Source organism: Carassius gibelio, chromosome A13 (assembly GCF_023724105.1).
Source record: "Carassius gibelio isolate Cgi1373 ecotype wild population from Czech Republic chromosome A13, carGib1.2-hapl.c, whole genome shotgun sequence".
Classification (NCBI taxonomy): Eukaryota; Metazoa; Chordata; class Actinopteri; order Cypriniformes; family Cyprinidae; genus Carassius; species Carassius gibelio.
The window spans coordinates 10497563-10516275 of NC_068383.1; the positions used below are offsets into that span (position 1 = coordinate 10497563).

Here is an 18713-nt window from a genome sequence, read left to right on the forward strand (position 1 = left end):
CACATAAGGCTGTGATTTCCTATGCAGAAAGTTATGCAGGTTTGAGTTTGTAGTTACAGCTAAATTAAAAATACAACTACTTTTTTTTACCTGGTTCCACTTCTTCAATTTCTCATAATACACAGGTATGCACTCAGGTCTGGGAGGTTTTTAATAAACAGTCTAAAGAGAAGGAATCACAGATGTTACTATGTTCATATTCCCATGCCATGTATACACTGTCATTCACAGGCCTCCTCCTGAAGTCTGCTGATCTTGACAGGACTCGTCAGGTTCATCAGGCCATTTGGTCCGTCACACACCAAACTGTTCATTGTGCCTCTAAACACATTTATCTACACATACACAACATTCGTCACCACATGCATAGATCAAACTATATGCATAAACCAGACATTTTACCATGCAACTTATTCTATCTAAGAGCCTGCTTACTTATACTGGTAGAGCCTGAATGTGAAAGCTGACCTCTGAATGCGTAATCACACACACACCGCAACATACATCTGTAATGACTTCAATGTCAAACTTAACATTTGTACTGCAGAGTACATCTCCATGTAATATAATGCAAAAAAGGACAGGTATGAAGATAAACAAGTGTGGGTTGCAATTTGTAGGGGTTCAGAAGGATGGATGGTTCATCTTGTGAAAACATGCACTTGGTAGGATTGCATGAACATATTTTTTTCTTTACAGAATGATGTAAAGATGATATAGAATCTATGTAATTGAGAGCAAGCATTTCCATGGTGACAGTTACCACAGTTCCATGACGGGGTGAAGAGCATAGTTACAATGGAAGGAAGGCCGTGGATGAGGCATTAGAGAGTTTCCTTCAGCAAGATACGAGAACCTGTACAGTCAATTGAGCCATGAATTAAGAATCAACAAGAGCTTTATCTGAGAAAGTGCAGGTACCACACTACCATTACTAACCTTACCAGATGTGGTAACTTAAAATTAGCCACCACTGACATAAATATAAATAAATAGAAAAAAAAAATACTATTATAAGTAAAATAAATAATCTGAAAATGTATGTATCATTTATTTCTGTGAAGTCAAATCTGAATTTCAAGCAGCCATTTCTGCAGTCTTTAGTGTCACATGATCCTTCAGAAATTGGGAGTTCAAAAAACATTAATTTGAAATATACATTTATTTACCGAGATGAATTTATCTCTATATATGCATCCTTGACTATTTTTTTTTACTAACCCCAATCTTTTGAATCGTAGTGTGCATTACATTTACCATGACAAACCCAAATAATCATTATCAAATGTTAAAAACTTAAAAATAATGCCAAAGAAAACTTGGTGTTTCTATGGTGTTCCCAAGGTTAGAAGAGTGCCCGCTTGTAAGAGTCTTAAATCAACCAGTTACATGCCCGACTGAAACATGCAGATACAGCTTATGGCTCACTGAAATTCCTAAAAAAATAATCCAGGTGTTATAGAGAGCTGGAATATAAATGACAACTATGGTAACACATTTAAAAAGCTTCACGAAGCTCGATAACCATAATTAAAGTTAAAAAAATGTTTAATTCTATAGGAATTCTAGTGATGTCCACAACACAATTGTTACAATGATTGTGGAGCGATGGATGGCTAAGACTGTTTTGATGCTAAGTCTCTTTTGCTCACCAAGGCTATGCTTATTTTATCAAAAGTACAGTAAAAAGTGTTATATTCATGCTTTATTGCTACAATTACAAAAAACAACAACTCTATTTTAATATATGTAAAAAAATTATTTATTCCAGTGACCACAAATCTGAATTTTCAGTAATCATTTTATTAGTCTTCAGTGTCACATGATACTGCAAAAAAAAAAAATTCTTAATAATAATAATATCTTGCTGACTCAAACTTTTAAACAACAGTGTAATGTGGTGTGTATTTGTCTATACTTGCAGGATGATTATCTGTTTGTGCAGGCTGGTGTAGTCTGTGGGGTTCGAGGAGCTAAATTTAGTTACATTTTGACACTCTCTTCTTCAGATCCTCAAAGAGCTCTGCCACCTGTAAAACACACGGGTATAAAATGTAAATTCTGTATAAAATGAGCATATTTTTTTTATGTGTGTGCACAGTGTATTTACCTATCTGATTAGTTTGATTTGAATGCAGTTCTCTTTGCCCCATTCCAGTTCATCCTGGTATTTTTGAGTGTTGGAGTGTGCACAGGACACATTCTGGTCTCATATTTAAGATGTTGATCTATGTACACACTGCACTGTGGCATTATTTTTAAGCATACTGCAGCATGAGTGACAGTGTGTCAAGGTAAACATAAAACCATATCTTGAGAAAGGCTCCATCTAGCGGTTTTTAAGGGCAAAACCCCTAAAAAGAAGAATATTCTCGTTTTCAAATATATGATCAATAAATGTTTGTACCTTTGGGTGTCTGAGTTCTCCTTTAGCTCTAGATGTGTATCAGGCCTGAAAAACAACAACAAAAAAGTACAAATCAGACAAATGACATTTAAAATAAAAAATAAAAACGTTTGATGTTGGCCTATAACAATGTTCTCATCAAACTGAGGTGTAATAATATTTTACTATTACAGACACCATAATTTATTAGATTATAATCTATACCACATTTGGTATATGTTATATGTTCATACCTTGAAGGCATTGACGAAAGCAATGAAGTCACTCATTTTGGGAAAAGTTCAACTTAATCCTGTAAGGTCAAACAGAGACAACAGTACAGACGAATACCAGGATCAAGTGTAAACCTAGTTCACATTTCCTGTGAAGTGTATGTGGGGTCAAAGGTCAACCTACCTGTAACTGGTCAGCTGCTGCAGTGACGGCATGACAAAAAAGCTCTTTAGTGAGATATATATATATATATATATATATATATATATATATATATATATATATATATATATATATATATATATATATATATTAAAAGAGAATAGACATTTGGGCTGCACAATAAATCACATTGTATTGCAGTCATTATTATTATTATTATACATAACATCCTTTTTTGTATTTTCTTTTTTTAATTTACATTTATAACACTATACATTGTATTATAATACCTTTTATCAAATTACAAAAAAAAGTTTTGAAAGTCATGAAAACATTATTGTTGAGTCTTCTGCTATTTGAGCAAATGGGAATGCAAAAAAAATAAAATATTTGTGGTAGTCTCCCATTCACTGATTTGGAAAATTACACGACTGTGACGATGACTTCTGATGCTGGAAAAACCTGGAAATGTAAAAATTTTCATTAAAAAAGAAGAGATGAAATACAAAAAAATAAATATATAGAATAATAATAATAATTTTGTCTCCATTAAAATATACTGTAATTTTTCCATTCGAGTACTGACTGCTCCGTAGTGTATACTCAGTCAGAGTAATGGGCAACAAACATCTCCAGTATGTAGACTAAAGTAAGCAAAGCAGTTTCTTGAGTTTAATGGAAGGAATAAGATTGTTTTTATTTCTAGGCAATAACGGTTGAAAATGTTCGACGGCTTTTTGTTGGCAGGACTTTTAAGTAATAGTTCTTACAATATTTTCAAAAAGAACCAACCTTGAGAAATATCCACTGGAAAGGTGTGGCAAATTTAGAACATTTCGAGTTCTAAAGATTTATAGTTACTATCAAAATCCTGTTTTTTATTTTTTATTTTTTTATTCATACGCCAGCAACATAATTTATTCGAGTAGATAAAAACGCTCAGATCAGGCTTCAGAAACATCCGCAGTTCCGCGCTAAACCCCGCCCACACCTACATAAGTAACTTTTGATTGGCTCTCCAGAACCTCATCTCCAAGATACACCCAATGACCTTTAACGGGAAGTTACTAATCCGCCCAAAATTTAATAATTTATTGCACCGCATATCTCTGGTAGGGTAGATGAACTATGAATGATTAAATATATTATATTCCTTCTTATTTTTGCTAAAATATTTTTAACCCCAAAATGCTACAGGAGGTTTAATATAAAATATGCAGAGGCGTTACAGGAAGGTCACGGTTTTTTTCCATTCCAGTTTAATTTGTTGCGAGGCTTTGATTGGTTGAGCGTTGAGATGGGGAGGTCGGAACGTCATTCATTACGGACTCAGATGAGAGAGGAGGGTCTTTTTTACAGTACGCTCTACAGAGCTAAGCAACCTATTCGACCAGAGCACAGAGCTCACCGCGCTGTCTTCAGCTGCTTACGTTACCTCTGTCTCAGATGGCTGCATACAAGCTGGTTCTCATTCGCCACGGCGAGAGCTGCTGGAACCAGGAGAATCGCTTCTGTGGCTGGTTCGACGCGGATCTGAGCGGGACAGGGGTTCAGGAAGCAAAGAAAGGCGGTCAAGCTTTAAAGGGTTTGTATAGTATTATATTTTCCAGCATTTTAAATGAGTGTTGTAAATCTGCTGTCCTAAGTATATTATAATTTTAGATGTAGATTCGTTTTTGAAAGAACATGTACATTATTATGACTAAATTGAGTATCATTTTGCCCGCCTGCTTTGTCTAATTGATTTTTACATTGAAAGTTTTGGGTTTTAATGAGAGAAATCAAACCAGAAAATTCAAATAACTTTCAGAAGACCATGCATCCCCGCCTAAGACATGACGCGTGTACGCTCTGAACCAATGAGCTGGCGGTTTGGATTTTACTGACAGGTTAAGGGCGGGACCTACCCGTTGCGAACGTGCAACACAGGACGTGATTTTGTTCATGTGCTGAATTTCTCAGTCAGGGATGTGTAAAATGACTTTTTGGCCCGATTAGTTATGCATTTAATATAATTTAATAATATTAATGTTAACATGTTCTAAATACAAAACTATTCTATTTATTTTTATTTATTTAAAATAATATTCTATAATAAAAAAACTAATATTAAATTGTATAGTTTTTAATTCCATATTAGGGCTATGCTGTATTAAAAATAATTAAATACAATTTAAATAATAAGAAAAATAAATGAGGATCTCACTATATTAAGTTGTATTATGTTGAATTCAGTTTTTCATATTAAATCTACACTGTGTCTTTGCAGATGCAGGGTTTGAGTTTGACATTTGTTACACCTCTGTGCTGAAGAGGGCTATTCGGACGTTATGGATTGTTTTGGATGGTATTGATCAGATGTGGCTGCCCGTGCACAGGACCTGGCGCCTGAACGAACGCCATTATGGTGGTCTCACTGGGTTAAACAAGGCAGAGACTGCGGCCAAGCACGGTGAAGCCCAGGTTAAGGTTTGGAGGCGCTCCTACGACATCCCTCCACCAACTATGGATGCAGATCATGACTTTTACAGTATCATCAGCAAGGTGGGGTCTTCAAGCATCTTTTATTCATTATGGTAATTTAAGCAACTAATCTGTTGCATTCAAATGAATATTTTAGATGTATTTGTCATTCAAATTAGTGGCTCCCCCTCCTTAGATTCCATAATTTCTCAAATGATATAAGAAACAATAACTTGTAAGTGTATACAAATGCACATGGTGTGTAATAGCTGCTACTCTAGAGGATATGCTCAGTTTTGAGCTTGCAGAATGTATGATACAGTGACAGCATGCCTATCCTAACTTTTTTTTCTTGCATCCCTTACAACGAAAATAACAGTGCTCATAAATCATTTTAACATGCATAATCCCAACTCATGAGTTAAAAAAAATTTACCTAATAGTTAATAAGTTCAAATAGTCAGAAATCAAAGGTCAAACCTTATTTGCATAGAAAGTGTATACAAATGTTGAAAACATTCAAGCGCTCTGGTTTTTCTGACCTAGAACAAACAAATCAAGAATTTCTATTAGCCTAAAAGAGCACCACTGTTATATAGTGATATGTTTTATAACATTTGATTAATGCCCTAACTTTTTATCTTGTGTGTCTTGCTTGTCCTAAAGGACAGACGTTATGCTGATTTGACTGAGGACCAGCTGCCTTCTTGTGAGAGTCTGAAGGATACAATTGCACGGGCGCTACCTTTCTGGAACGAAGAGATTGTGCCTCAAATCAAGGAAGGAAAGAGAGTGTTGATTGCCGCTCATGGAAACAGTTTGAGAGGCATCGTGAAACACTTAGAAGGTAATTATCCCACATTATCATTTCAATCCCACCATCATTTAAATACTTTAAATATGATTTCCAGGTTTGGAAAAGTCATGGAAATTAATTAAATCATTAAATCAATAAAATCTTATATGTAGTTTTTAATAAGCAAGAAATTGAAGAGTTTCTCTTCATAAAATTACTTAAAAGTTGACATGAAATCAAAAGTTGCTAGATGCCAAGGTATTTCTCATTTTCATTTAATTAAACTTGATGCAGTAAAGTAACTAATATTAAAACTGAGTACGTTAATAAAAACTATATAGATACATAAAAAATAAAAAGACTTGTGGGGTCACCACATATTATTCAGATTTAATTTTTTCCATAGTCTCATAGTTTGTTTCCTCACTCACAGGTATGTCTGAGGAGGCCATCATGGAGCTGAATCTGCCCACAGGCATCCCTATTCTTTATGAGCTGGACAAGAACCTGAAGCCCATCAAGCCCATGCAGTTCCTCGGAGACGAGGAAACTGTTCGCAAAGCCATGGAGGCTGTGGCAGCACAGGGCAAAGCCAAGAAATAGAGCATATACTTTTTAATTATACATCAGCACTGAAGTACTTTAAACAAGACTCCCATATTTGACATCAATGAGGCAGAGCTCTATGGAGGAAGTATATACAAGTAAAAATATATATATATATATAATTATGGGGCCTATATGTAACCAATTTGAAATATTAGAATTTTGGGATGGTTGTGAGTATTTATTAGTTAAACAGTTTACAGGGACTACACATTTTTGTTTGGATTTGTCTTTATGTAATTCATTCCATAATTTACTTTGTCTCCACTTTATTTTGAAGAATGTTTGGTCAGTGTTGTATCTTCAAGTACATTTCTTTTCACATTAAACCAGCGTCGAGTTTGTCTGTTGGTCTGTGTGTTCCAGTTTAATAAGTTGTAGAGATATATATATAGGGTGGTACGAGTAAACTTATGCCAATTCCTGACTTTATTGATGATGGTTTTGCAGGGCTTTATTGCAGACTGAACATTGACTTGAACAAATCATCTGAGAGTGTTTCAGCAAACTCCAGTTTCACTGATAGCGCTCTTGCGGTTTTAACATTAGTTCTTACACCAAGCACAATTTAAGATCCCATAGCCAAGCCTTCTGGCCTAAAAGGAATGGGCATCCATTATCTTAACTGGCACCATAATAACATCGACTTATCAATAGAAATGAAATGTCACTTTCTGAATGTCAATGATACAACATGCCTCTTCAGGCCTTGTTCCACATCCTTCAAATTTCTGATCTGAAAGACATTATTCTGCTCCACAAACTTCTCAAACAGATGGAGGCCACCTCCTACTCCAAAATAATGAGATTTGGTTGACAAATAAACAATACCATTCTCATCAAGCAAGTCACAGAACACATTATGAAGCGAAGAGTAGTAGTCTGTGTTGTATATGGTTTCTGACGTGAAGATAATGTCATATTTCGGCGATGGGGTTTTATTTTGCATAAGTATGAGAAAAGACTTCCAGTCACCTGAGAAGAAACCACAATGTTCTAGTAACTTCTCTGATGCATTTAGGGCTTTCCTCTTTGACGGTGGGCTGCTATTTTCCTCTTCGTTCTCATCATCTTCTTCACAATTGAGAAAGACATTTGGCATTGTTAACTGCTCTATCACAGTGCTGTTATAATCCTGGAAGTCAACTTTGGTGGCTCCTCTCTTCAATGCAAGTATGCCAAGTAGACCTGCTCCACAGCCCAAGTCTAACACTCTTTTCCCAGTGAAGGTCTCTCCTGCATCATCAATGTACTCGAGAAGGTCATAAGTGCATTCCCATATCTTAAGTCCACCCTCGTAGACTCCAGAGATGAGGTCAGAGTTTTGAGTCAATGTTTTGGCCATTATCTCCTCACTGTCCTCTCGTTCAGGAGCAGTCTTCTCAAATACTGATTCGTTGAGACAAAGAAGGGGAGGCAGGGCACCTATGGTAATGGTTTCAGGCACCCAGTTCTCAATGTGGGACAGAGGATCCAACAAAAGTTGGTGCTCCACAGCGTCCTTAATCTTCTTTGAGAAGGTTGCACTGGCTGCCTATGAAAACACCACAATGTGCATTTGATCTTGACAGATGCAATCAAATCTTACTGTGAGTAACTACAACCCACATATTACTGATTCACGCTTTCACATGAACTGTTCAAATTTTATATAATTTAGTCTTAGAATTTAAAGTGTGTTGTACATTTCAAGCATGTAGATCTTAAAGTCAGCTGTCTTCAAGCATAAGCAAAGATATAGCCGGTTTTAACAAGCTAATGATAAATTCTCTTACCGAGCACTTAAGATGCACATCTTTTGCTTTGTCGTCTTTGCTTTCTTTATCGTGTGTTTCTTCTGTCTGTAAAGGAATATCGAAGTTGAAACTGAAGGCCATGTCTTGCACTATTTCGACCCACGAATAGCCTTAGCACGTGTGAACATCTACTTTCGTTGTCCGAGTCCTGAACTAATTGTTCATTTGAGTCGGATCTTTTCAAAGCATTGGTTGAACAGGGTCAGAAGTATGTCCGATTTATTTATTAAACAGCTTTTTATAAAAAACACATTTTCAGCCAACAGATTTTAGAAGTAGAAAAATAGATTTAAATACTTTTTATGGACTGGTTATTCATGACTGCAACAAACTGGGACACATTCGATTTCACTACATAAGTTACACTGTAATAGTACTACGTTATAGCAAAGAACACATAATAAACCCGTAAACACGTAATATCTCTTTATTGGGCTGTTCTAGCGAAGATTTGAGCAAAGCCATTTGATGGCTATAAATAATAAGACCATCTCTGATTTCAGAGCCACGCTCGGATGTAAAACAATCACTGAATTGTTTCTTGAGCCGTTCCTTTGAAGGAGGTGTTCGAAAGAACCGATTTGCGAATCAGATTTGGGCACGAATCAAACTACAATTCCCACAATTTCCTACTGCCGTTTGTCTTAAAGCTTATAGAAACCTAAATGAAGTACCACTAATTCATTAAATAACACATAATTTAACGTACATTTGATAATTAAGAATACAAAAATATACATTATAAAAAATTCCCAGATAACATTTCTGATTTCCACGCCTTAAACTCCGATTCCCAGAATCCCAAGCGTGACAGCTCACATCTATGAGCGTCAGAGTCAGACGGAGACACAGATGAAATCAAAGGAATATAAATTATTTGTCTCCGCCTATCTCGAAATAAAATAAATAAAAACATTCAGCGATAACATGAGTTGATTTTATCGCAGGTTTAGGAGATCTTGGGCAGGTAGGACAAACGATTGTACAAATTTTTGCCATGTCTTGTTCTTTGATGCTTAGCTCTTGCTGTTTGATTGAGTCTGGTCGAGGTAACGTTACTTAACATCACTATAAACCACGCGTAAACAAACCATCACGTTAAATTGTGTGGTATTTAATGAATACGTCGTACTTAATTTCTATACGATTTCTGTATCTAGATGATAGATTAATGAAAGATAGACAGACATATAGATAGTATATTTAAATATGTAAATATCTTTTAGACATTTTATTTTGACACTGTGTTTTGACCAGTGTACTAACTTAACAATATCTGTGTATGTTTTTCTGTTAATTATATTTTTAAAGTCACAGACTCAGAATCTGTCCCTAAAATTATAGTCTGTTTATGACAGGGGGGATGGTGTATGATGTTGACCATTTTTACACAAATCTCACAGTATCTATTTTCCACTATAACTATTACATCTCTTTCTGCTTATGTCTGTAACAATTACATTGTTATATCGTATGGGTGGTGTTCCCTTCACATTCACTGGTTTAATCAGAATATGTAGTCTATCCATATCAATAGTTCATATGTCTGAATTTTACAATGTCTGGTCATGCAATGCATACTAACATCCTTTTTTTTTTACTGGGGACACAGCTGAATGATTAATACATTGAAGCTGGCCTGCCATTGATTACGCCTTACCTTTGTAAATAACATAGTTTCTTTTCATCATCACAGGTCCTTGTTTATGCATATTTTAATCCAAATTCACATCTAGCGAATCTTTATGGGATGGTTTTGACACCCTTTTAAGATTAATAGTTTGATTGCAACTACAAATCCATGGAAACACGCATTAATCACTTGCCTAGCCATCCTTGTTTTTTTGTTTTGTTTTTTTTTTAGTAAAATTAAGTGGCGGGTGTTTTAGGTGCATTGTTACCAGTGCAATCATGTAAAGTATGCAGATTTTTTATAGACTGAACAAAAGAGGTCATCAACCTTTTGTACATATCTATAATGGTTGATAATCCATGGCTATCGGAAAAATAACTCATGCTTACATTATTGGTTTGGATCAATCAGTGTTTAGGTGGATACCTGATTAATCTAATTGGATTATAGGTTTTGCATGAGGGCTATTGTCAGTGAGCAAATTGTAGGCCGTAGGCAGAGAAACTTGCTTGTGCTGATGTTCGAACAGGTTGATAAAAGATAGATCTTGTGTTTACAGGGATTTAACATGCGTCCCTGCTCTACTGTTATGCACCTGCTGCTCCGATGCATGCGCAGGTGTTGCAGGCACAGTCACAGGCACAGTCGCAGTCGCATGGCCAGAAGACTAAGGCAGCCTGTTAACTACATCAGACTGATCTTCAAATCCCTTTATTTTAACTCCCTCACCAACTCTGAAGTGTTGCTGGACTGCATCCTTGAACCAGTGTTTTGGATGGTGGAGGTTGTCACACGCTGGTTTGGAATGGTAAATCTATTAATTTCTCATGATTACACTCATATTATTTTGTTACATTGTCTGTTTCTCTTACACCCTGTGTTCCCTCACCTCCTTCTCTTCAGGTTTTTGTATTTTTAGTAGTAGCTCTTACCAGTTCTGTGGTTTTCATCGGTTATTTCTGCCTTCTACCGTTGGTCCTCCAAACATACTCTCCTGGCTGGATGATTTGGCACATTTGTTACGGACATTGGAACTTGGTCATGATAGTCTTCCATTACTACAAGGCCACAAAAACTCCCCCTGGATACCCTCCAAAGGTTCGGCAACCTTAAAGATGCCACAATCCAGTAGGGCAGATGTGTGTGTTCCGTGTTATTCATGACCTAACAGCTCATCTTTTTTTCTTGTTGATTTTCAGACGAAAAATAATGATGTCCCGTTTGTGTCGTTCTGTAAAAAGTGTGTCATTCCTAAACCAGCACGAAGTCATCACTGTGGCATCTGTAAAACGTAAGAGAGACTGTTTTCTCTGTCAAAACCGTTTTATAAAATATAACTGGTGACTCAGTGTCATTTATACAATTTATGAATGTATAAACTTCCCTAAATCTTTCATTACAGCTGTATTCTAAAAATGGATCATCATTGCCGTATCCTTTTTAAATCACAATAATCCAGACATTTTGTAAAAATGTGCATCCATTTGGTCTTATTTTACTCTAAGATTCTTATTTACTTGTTTTTACACAGTTAAACATTCAGTTTAAAGGATTAGTTCACCAAAAAATACAATTTTGTCATTTATCTGCACTCATGTTGTTGCAAACTTGTATATGCAAAAACTGTATTGCATTCATTCACTAGAATTCACCTCCCTCTGTTCCCACGGCTCTCGGCCCCGCCACACTCGTCACATATAGCTTTAAAGACAACTTACTGCTACGAGCTACGAGGTTGATCATTTAAGGCATATGCTTTTGTTTAAAACTATCAGCTTTTTATTTTTTCAACTTATTTTTTTAATAATCATGTTTACCAACATAATTCCTTGTTTAAAACTACTTTACCCATGATTCTGAATAAAAAAAAAACCTTTTAATCAGAGAAACTAAACCGACCCCCCCCCCCCCAGATGACGCTACATATATATTTGAATATATATTAATTTTGCAATAAACATTAAATATATTTCAACATCTTTAAATCAGTGAATGTATAACATATTTTATTTTGATTGTTGATTATTTTGAATCACCTTGTTGCTGGTTGGTTTGGTTCATGGCTTATCGTTTTGTGACAAAGACTTTACAAAAATCCCTGTTGGAAAAATATTGAAAAGGCAACTGTGAGCTGGACAGGCATTGTTTCTCTCTAGTTTCCCTTTTGCATTCCATAGGATAAAAAAAAAGTATTAAAGCTTTAGAATGACACAAAGTGATTGAGTAGCAATAAGATTTACATTTAAATTGAATTTATATATAATTTAAATTCCATTTGGTGAGCGCAGATCCATTTAATATATTTCCACATCTGTGTAGTTAAGTCCTTAATTATTTATATTCAGCTTGGCTTAACAACTGTGTTGGTCATTACAATCATCGTTACTTCTTCTCCTTTTGTCTCTGTTTGACTTTGGGCTGCATGTATTGTAGCATCAGCGGTCACAGTCTGTTTATCGATGCATACAATGCCATAGATGTAAGACTTAGTTTTTTTTAAAATACATTTTTAGTTTTGTCTTTTCCATTTAGTAAAAGTTATTCTTGGTATCATAACATTTTGAATCTTTCACTTGCTTGGAAAAGACTTCAGTGAGACACATTTTTTCTCTACTTCTTCTGAAGAACAAGGTGTTTTGTGTTCCTGTTAATATAGCATTTAATGCATCTCTTTCTGAATGGTTGTGTCTCTCCTTTTGTCTTTCTGTTCTCAATGTCTGGGGTAGTGAGCATGTCTTAACCTCCAGTTGTTTCTCTGCCATTCCATAGCAATTCAGACACTTAGAAGCGGAGAAACAGGGTGTCCCGGTGACAGGGATTGGGTTGCTCATCGGCATTGTCCCATCAGAAGGCATGGCTGGGAAGGTAGTGCAGGTGCCTCGAGTCTTTTTCCTGCTGTTGATTTGGATTTAGAGCTGGGATTGGTTCATTATTTAACACTCTTATACAGCAAGCCATGAAGCACCAATTCCTTATCCCAATTCTAACAGCACGTATTTAAATAAATATTTCTGGTTCACTGGTGAACATAACTAGATTTTTTTAATCTATGCTTGGTTCGATCTTGCACACTATAATTTCCATTTGGAGCAATGAATCAGAAAAATGTGCATGTGTTGTTTTCAGTTTGATGGTGAGAAGAAATGTTTCTTCAGCACCAAGTCAACATATTTGAATGATTTCTGAAGGATCATGTGACACTGGAGACTGGAGTAATGGCTGCTGAAAATTCAGCTTTACCATCACAGAAATACATTTCAGTATGAAATAATAAAAGAAAAGAGTTGTTGTAAATGGTAATAAAATTTCACAATATTACTGGTCTTACCGTATTTTAATTGAATAATTGCAGCCTTGGTGAGCGTAAGAAACGTAAAAAAAAAAAAAAATTCTCACCAACCCCAAATATTTGAACATATGTGTGCATTTCTGCATATACACACATAATATTTTTATATATTTATATTTACAAAATTGTATCTCTAAATAATACCCATAAGTATATATTTTTAATGAGTAAAGTAATATTTATTATTATGCTTTATATTTCAAATAATATAAAATATTTTTGCTTTTGTGATGCTTCAACGGACACCGGAGGTTTCGCAACCTCCATACACCTACAAAGACAGAATGTTTCACAAGAGTGTTATGTACATGTGGGTCCTCACAAGGTACGTCTGTTCTTTAACCATGGCCCCAATACTGGTTTTACTGTTTCTATAGACTGGCATCTTTTGTTATGTTTGCTGGTTTTTCCATCAGCACAGTGGCAGTCACCCTAGGAGCTCTCACACTGTGGCATGCTGTACTTATCACCTGTGGAGAAACCAGCATTGAACGCCATATAAACAACAAAGAGGCCAAACGTTTGGCGAAACGTGGAAAGGTAAGGGTGTATTCAGGCCATTCAGAATAAAAAATGTGACTTTTCTAACTGTTTATACAGGGCAGGGAGATTGGGATTTAGTTTCTTTCTATTATGTGATCTCTGATAGCTATGTCAATTTTTGTTTTATTATTTTTGATCTATGATTTACATTTTTCCTCTTTTTTTAAAGGTCTATCGGAATCCTTTCAATTATGGTAAACTAAACAATTGGAAGGTCTTCTTTGGTGTAGAAAAGAGAAGGTAAAATTACACATTTTACATGGTCTTTGTTATTTTCTGTAGTCTGTAAGCTGTGATTTTAATGTAAATTATCATAATTGTCTACACAGTCATTGGCTGACACGAGTTCTCCTACCCTCTGGACACAGCCCATATGGTGACGGGCTGACATGGGATATTTACCCTCTTAAGAAAGACATGATGCAAGTCTGAGATATTAAAAACTTGACACTTTCAGTTGCTGATGAGCAACATTCTCATCAGGGTGAGTCTCACCCACTGTGCCAAGACTGAATTCAGAACCAGAGACCTGGGAACACGGGAGTCTGCAGAGCCAGGATTTAGGATCTCACTGGATGCAAAATGAAAGGGCTGTTCTCCAAAAAAAACCCCACCATGCATATTTTGGATATTTCTATCAGTATTCTGTAATGAAATCCATGACTGTTGTCTGTGTGATCTATGAAAGATAATGTGTTTAAAGGGATATTTCACCCAAAAATAAAAATACTGTAATTTACTTACCCCTAAATGAACCTGTTTGAGTTTCTTACTTCTGCTGTGCACAAAAGAAGATATTTTGAAGAGTGTTGGTAACCAAACAGTTGATGGTAGCTAACATCCTTAGTATGGGCAAAAGTTACTTATATACAATATTTTGTGTTCAACAGAAGAAAGAATCTCATACAGGTTTGAAACAAGTGGAGGGTAAATAAATGGCAGAATTTTTTTTTTTTTTTTTTTTTTGTAAACTATCAGGGCTTGTAGCCAGGTTGAGATTAAGTTTGACTATGTAAATATAATTTTTTAACTCATTATTTATGTCACGTACAGTATCATTATTTAAATCCACTGAAATCCAATACTTCAAAGTCAACCACATCTGAATAAACTTGGCTAGAATTGTATTATTGATTAATGTTTTTTACAGCATTTCTTGTTTCATCATCACACAGTTTATTTCTTTTGTTTGTATTTTTTTTACATTTATAAATACATCACTGTGCATTAAATATATTACTGCCTTTAGATGGCAGTGTACCATCATTTCACCATTTAATGTTTTTATTTTTGTTAATAGTGGATTAATAGTCCACTATCCCAGAGTGTCATTCCGCCATTTTCAGGAAAATCTGATGTTGCATTACAAAATAAATGCCCTCAAAAATCTCATTTATGACCACTTTTGTATTTGAATAGCTATCAAAAGAAAATTCCCTGTTTCCACAAACCAGTTTAAATTCCAATTGACAGTCCACCACCCCAGTTTTTCAATGCAGAGGCTGGAATGACTGCAGATTCGGCGGAATACAACGGGTTTGTGCATTTGATAACCTCAATTAAAAGTGAAGTAGACACACTCTTTCTTCTGCAAAAACAAAATATAATTTGTTAACGTCATTGACTGGAACTTTTTACATTTTGGATCATGTAGTAATGCATTCATTCAGGCATCCATTGCATCAGGGGCTTGGTCCTGGTTTTGAGTGATGGGAAGTTGTTTTGAAATGATACGTAAAAGGTCTCACTTGACCTCCAGGAATGCATCCAGATACATCACCAAATAAGGAGGTAAAACTTGGTCTGTCAAGGAATCCTGTTACAAATGGTGTTCCTTGAATGAGAAAATGTATTTGTCTGCCTGTGGCAAATTTGTATTTTTGTATTTTTTTAGATAGGCTACATTCTGATATTTTAGAGGTCGTATCACTGTAAAAAGGATAAAATCTGGGTTACTTTTCTATTTTAGTATGAGGTTTTCTATTATTTTAAATGCCATGGACCCCCAAATATGAATTATTGTGCAAGAGACCTAAATCCCCTAAAACTAGATTCTAAAACTCAAAAGGAATCCATATTTTCTTGTATTATAAATTAATATTAATGTGCCTAAATTATTATTTGTTTCTATTTAATAAAACTTTTTAGTACTGTTTTGTTAAATTATTTATTTATTTACTAATTTATTTATCTATTTATCTAAACATTTCCATGCACTCCCTTGTGACCCCTTGGGGATCCCTGCCTGGAACCAGTTTTGAAAACCCCTGCCTTATATCACCAAAATCATATTAAAAACCTCTAGGCGCTATTTCAAAGTGGGCAGGTAGGGGGATTTATTATTTTTTTTTATTGTTTTTTTTACAAGGACAGAACCTACACTATGGAAACATAATGGAATCGCTAGGTTGCACCTATTCTGGACAATCCTAGGCTTTACAGTTTATTACTAACTCTTTGTCCTGGTCTAAAATAGAGCCAGCTGGATTAAGTTTGTTGTGAAAAGTACTCATACATCCAAACTCAGGTGAGGGATTGTAAAGGCAAGGATTATTTCTTGATGATATTCTCTTGATGATCTACTTTGATTCATATTTGTTCCGTTGTTATTTTTAGGTTTACAAACAGATGATGGGCGTGTACATTTTGGAAGAAACTGGACTAAGCTACTAGCTGAGAGTCAGAGTATTTCTGTGAATGGACATCTTGTAGCACCATGCATGTAGAGTTGATCTGTCCTTCAAACCCCTGCAAAAAGTCGTAATAGTGACTATACAGTAAATTTTCACTGATTAAAGGAATAAGTCACCGATCAGACCATGGGAGTTGCAAACTTGAGAGACTATCAACCAACGATAACAGTTGTGCTGAAAAGTAAGTAGCTTACAACACACAGTTCTAGCAGTGTGCAAGATAAGATTGTTTAGAGATACTACTAGAACTGCTGAGGTTGTTGATATACAGTAACCTACTTATTTTTTAGTACAAGACCCTAAATCTAAAAAAAAGTTTGGCAGATTTTTTGGTCACTCAGCTGATACTGTTTTGTTTAAAACCATTTCATACCTGTTCTGTCACACCAAAGTTCCCTGTTCTGATTTATCCTACCATGGGAAGCCAAATTAAATGAGCATTTTAATCTCCTGCATTTAGTAATTGAAAAGAATTTGTAAGTCTGTAAGATGTAAGATGGACTGGCTGTGTTGACTTACAGAGTTAGTTTGATTTCTGTGAGTGTGGAATTCCAGTATTACTTTAAATGTGTGTGAAACATGCTGGTTATTACAGTACATCATGGACTTGGACTGTATATGCCAGCATACATTTTTATGGTCTTTGTTTATCAGAAGAATGCACAGTGAAAAGTTTAGTAATTAAGGATAAATGGTTTGATATGTTTACTTTTTCAAATTTAAAGTGCTGAATGATAGTTTGTGTTTGTTTTGTGGCGTTCTGCTGTTGTAAACTCTTATCTGACTAGTAGTGATGCATGATGGGAAAGAGGCCACTAAATCCCGATTAAGGCTTTAATCTCAGACACTATAAATAATTTGTTTTTGTTTTGCTTTTTTCCCCAGTCTGTCACAGTGACCTCTGCTTTGATTCGAAAGCAGGTTTATTACAATTGAAATTAAGTATATGTTTCTTTTGAAATTTGTGCTGTGATTCTGTGACGTTTTGTTTGTATACAAATGATTCAGCCACTGCTGGTCTGAACCAATAGCCTTCAAAGGGATTTCCCTTTGTCCTAAATGAGCTCTTCATCTTTATAGTTGATGCTGAGCTGGCTTGACTGTTGGGACTAAGGTTGTGGTTTAGATGCTGATTTTTACTGGATTATTACATTTGATCTAGTTCTTTAACAAGATATCAGAACCCTTTTTGTGAAACAGGATTTTTACAAATGTCACCCGGCTACATCAGTCTGACCACTTAGTGCATCTCTAAATGACAAGGACATTGTTCAGGTTACATTTCTACCTTTATGTATTTTTCTTCGGTAGGACGCAATGAGCCCCTGAAGAAAGATAAGCCCAAGTGGAAAAGTGAATATCCTATGACAGAGGGCCAGCTGCGCAGTAAAAGAGATGAATTCTGGGACACGGCTCCAGCTTTTGATGGCTGTAAAGAGATCTGGGACGAACTAAAAGCTGCAGCTGTAGTGATTGAATGTAATGACCATGAGCTGGCACAGGCTATTGTAGATGGAGCCAGCATCACACTGCCTCGTGGTAAACATTTAAACAGCATTTTAATATACGGATCTAGTGAAAATGCTTATGTCATTACAAAATTATATCATTATAATTCGATTTGCTTTAAAGGAATTAATACATTTAATTCAGCAAAAAATTTTTAAAATACATTATATGTAAAAATATAATGCTGCACTTTTGACTTTTCTGTTTATCACAGACTTCTTTTTCTATTCTGTTTTCTTTTTATTTATTATATTATTTAAAAGCCTTGCTATGTGTACTGTGTTTAAGCTAACTGACTTGTTATAGCACTTATATATTATTGCTCTTTTGTTGTTTTTGATTGCTTCCATTGTCCTAATATGTAAGTCGCTTTGGATAAAAGCATCTGCTAAATGTAAATGTAAAACTGTTATGAGATCAATAAGTAACAGTTTGATTTTAAACGTAGGATCTAAGGATAGAAAATCAGCAAATGGGTTTATTTTTATACAATTTATTTCCATACTCACGCACGTTAGATGGAGGTAGGCAAATATTATGTTC

General features: G+C 35.3%; 3 protein-coding genes and 1 long non-coding RNA gene across 6 annotated transcripts; 2 read left to right on the forward strand and 2 right to left on the reverse strand.

Moving 5' to 3' along the window:
• Positions 1-1628: 1628 nt before the first annotated feature.
• On the reverse strand, positions 1629-3708 carry LOC128026802 (uncharacterized). The gene is made up of 6 exons (XR_008186530.1): positions 3575-3708; positions 3073-3244; positions 2804-2820; positions 2641-2699; positions 2111-2452; positions 1629-2030 (listed from the first exon to the last, which is right to left on the reverse strand). It is a non-coding gene; the product is annotated as an uncharacterized LOC128026802 (long non-coding RNA).
• A 408-nt stretch (positions 3709-4116) lies between these two features.
• Positions 4117-6991, forward strand: LOC128026116 (phosphoglycerate mutase 1-like). The gene is made up of 4 exons (XM_052612859.1): positions 4117-4367; positions 5052-5326; positions 5912-6092; positions 6475-6991. Exons 1-4 carry the CDS (start codon positions 4229-4231, stop codon positions 6642-6644), a joined length of 765 nt encoding a protein of 254 aa, XP_052468819.1. The 5' UTR covers positions 4117-4228; the 3' UTR covers positions 6645-6991.
• A 67-nt stretch (positions 6992-7058) lies between these two features.
• On the reverse strand, positions 7059-8614 carry LOC128026115 (histidine protein methyltransferase 1 homolog). Its single transcript, XM_052612858.1, has 2 exons — positions 8423-8614; positions 7059-8181 (listed from the first exon to the last, which is right to left on the reverse strand). Exons 1-2 carry the CDS (start codon positions 8522-8524, stop codon positions 7315-7317), a joined length of 969 nt encoding a protein of 322 aa, XP_052468818.1. The 5' UTR covers positions 8525-8614; the 3' UTR covers positions 7059-7314.
• A 648-nt stretch (positions 8615-9262) lies between these two features.
• Positions 9263-15360, forward strand: LOC128026114 (palmitoyltransferase ZDHHC16A). 3 transcript variants are annotated; one of them, XR_008186349.1, is made up of 11 exons: positions 9263-9410; positions 10636-10884; positions 10980-11174; positions 11276-11367; positions 11479-11507; positions 12422-12555; positions 12846-12950; positions 13677-13750; positions 13847-13965; positions 14138-14208; positions 14298-14375. XR_008186349.1 is itself a non-coding variant. In XM_052612856.1 (11 exons), the coding sequence occupies exons 2-11, from the start codon at positions 10645-10647 to the stop codon at positions 14398-14400; spliced, it is 1167 nt and encodes a 388-aa protein (XP_052468816.1). In that variant the 5' UTR covers positions 9263-9410; positions 10636-10644; the 3' UTR covers positions 14401-15360. The 3 variants fall into 3 exon arrangements, 2 of the variants coding, with proteins under 2 accessions (XP_052468816.1, XP_052468817.1); XM_052612856.1 differs by having other exon boundaries at positions 13842-13965; positions 14298-15360; XM_052612857.1 differs by having other exon boundaries at positions 12846-12941; positions 13842-13965; positions 14298-15360.
• The last annotated feature ends 3353 nt before the right edge of the window (positions 15361-18713 follow it).

Coding starts and splice junctions, on each gene's coding strand:
- LOC128026116 (XM_052612859.1), top strand. CDS start 4,229: ATGGCTGCATACAAGCTGGTTCTCATTCGCCACGGCGAGAGCTGCTGG. Junction 4,368..5,051: donor AGGCGGTCAAGCTTTAAAGG/GTTTGTATAGTA, acceptor GTGTCTTTGCAG/ATGCAGGGTTTGAGTTTGAC. Junction 6,093..6,474: donor CATCGTGAAACACTTAGAAG/GTAATTATCCCA, acceptor CCTCACTCACAG/GTATGTCTGAGGAGGCCATC.
- LOC128026115 (XM_052612858.1), bottom strand. CDS start 8,524: ATGGCCTTCAGTTTCAACTTCGATATTCCTTTACAGACAGAAGAAACA. Junction 8,182..8,422: donor ATGTGCATCTTAAGTGCTCG/GTAAGAGAATTT, acceptor GTGTTTTCATAG/GCAGCCAGTGCAACCTTCTC.
- LOC128026114 (XM_052612856.1), top strand. CDS start 10,645: ATGCGTCCCTGCTCTACTGTTATGCACCTGCTGCTCCGATGCATGCGC. Junction 10,885..10,979: donor TCACACGCTGGTTTGGAATG/GTAAATCTATTA, acceptor CCTTCTCTTCAG/GTTTTTGTATTTTTAGTAGT. Junction 12,951..13,676: donor TGGCTGGGAAGGTAGTGCAG/GTGCCTCGAGTC, acceptor CGGACACCGGAG/GTTTCGCAACCTCCATACAC.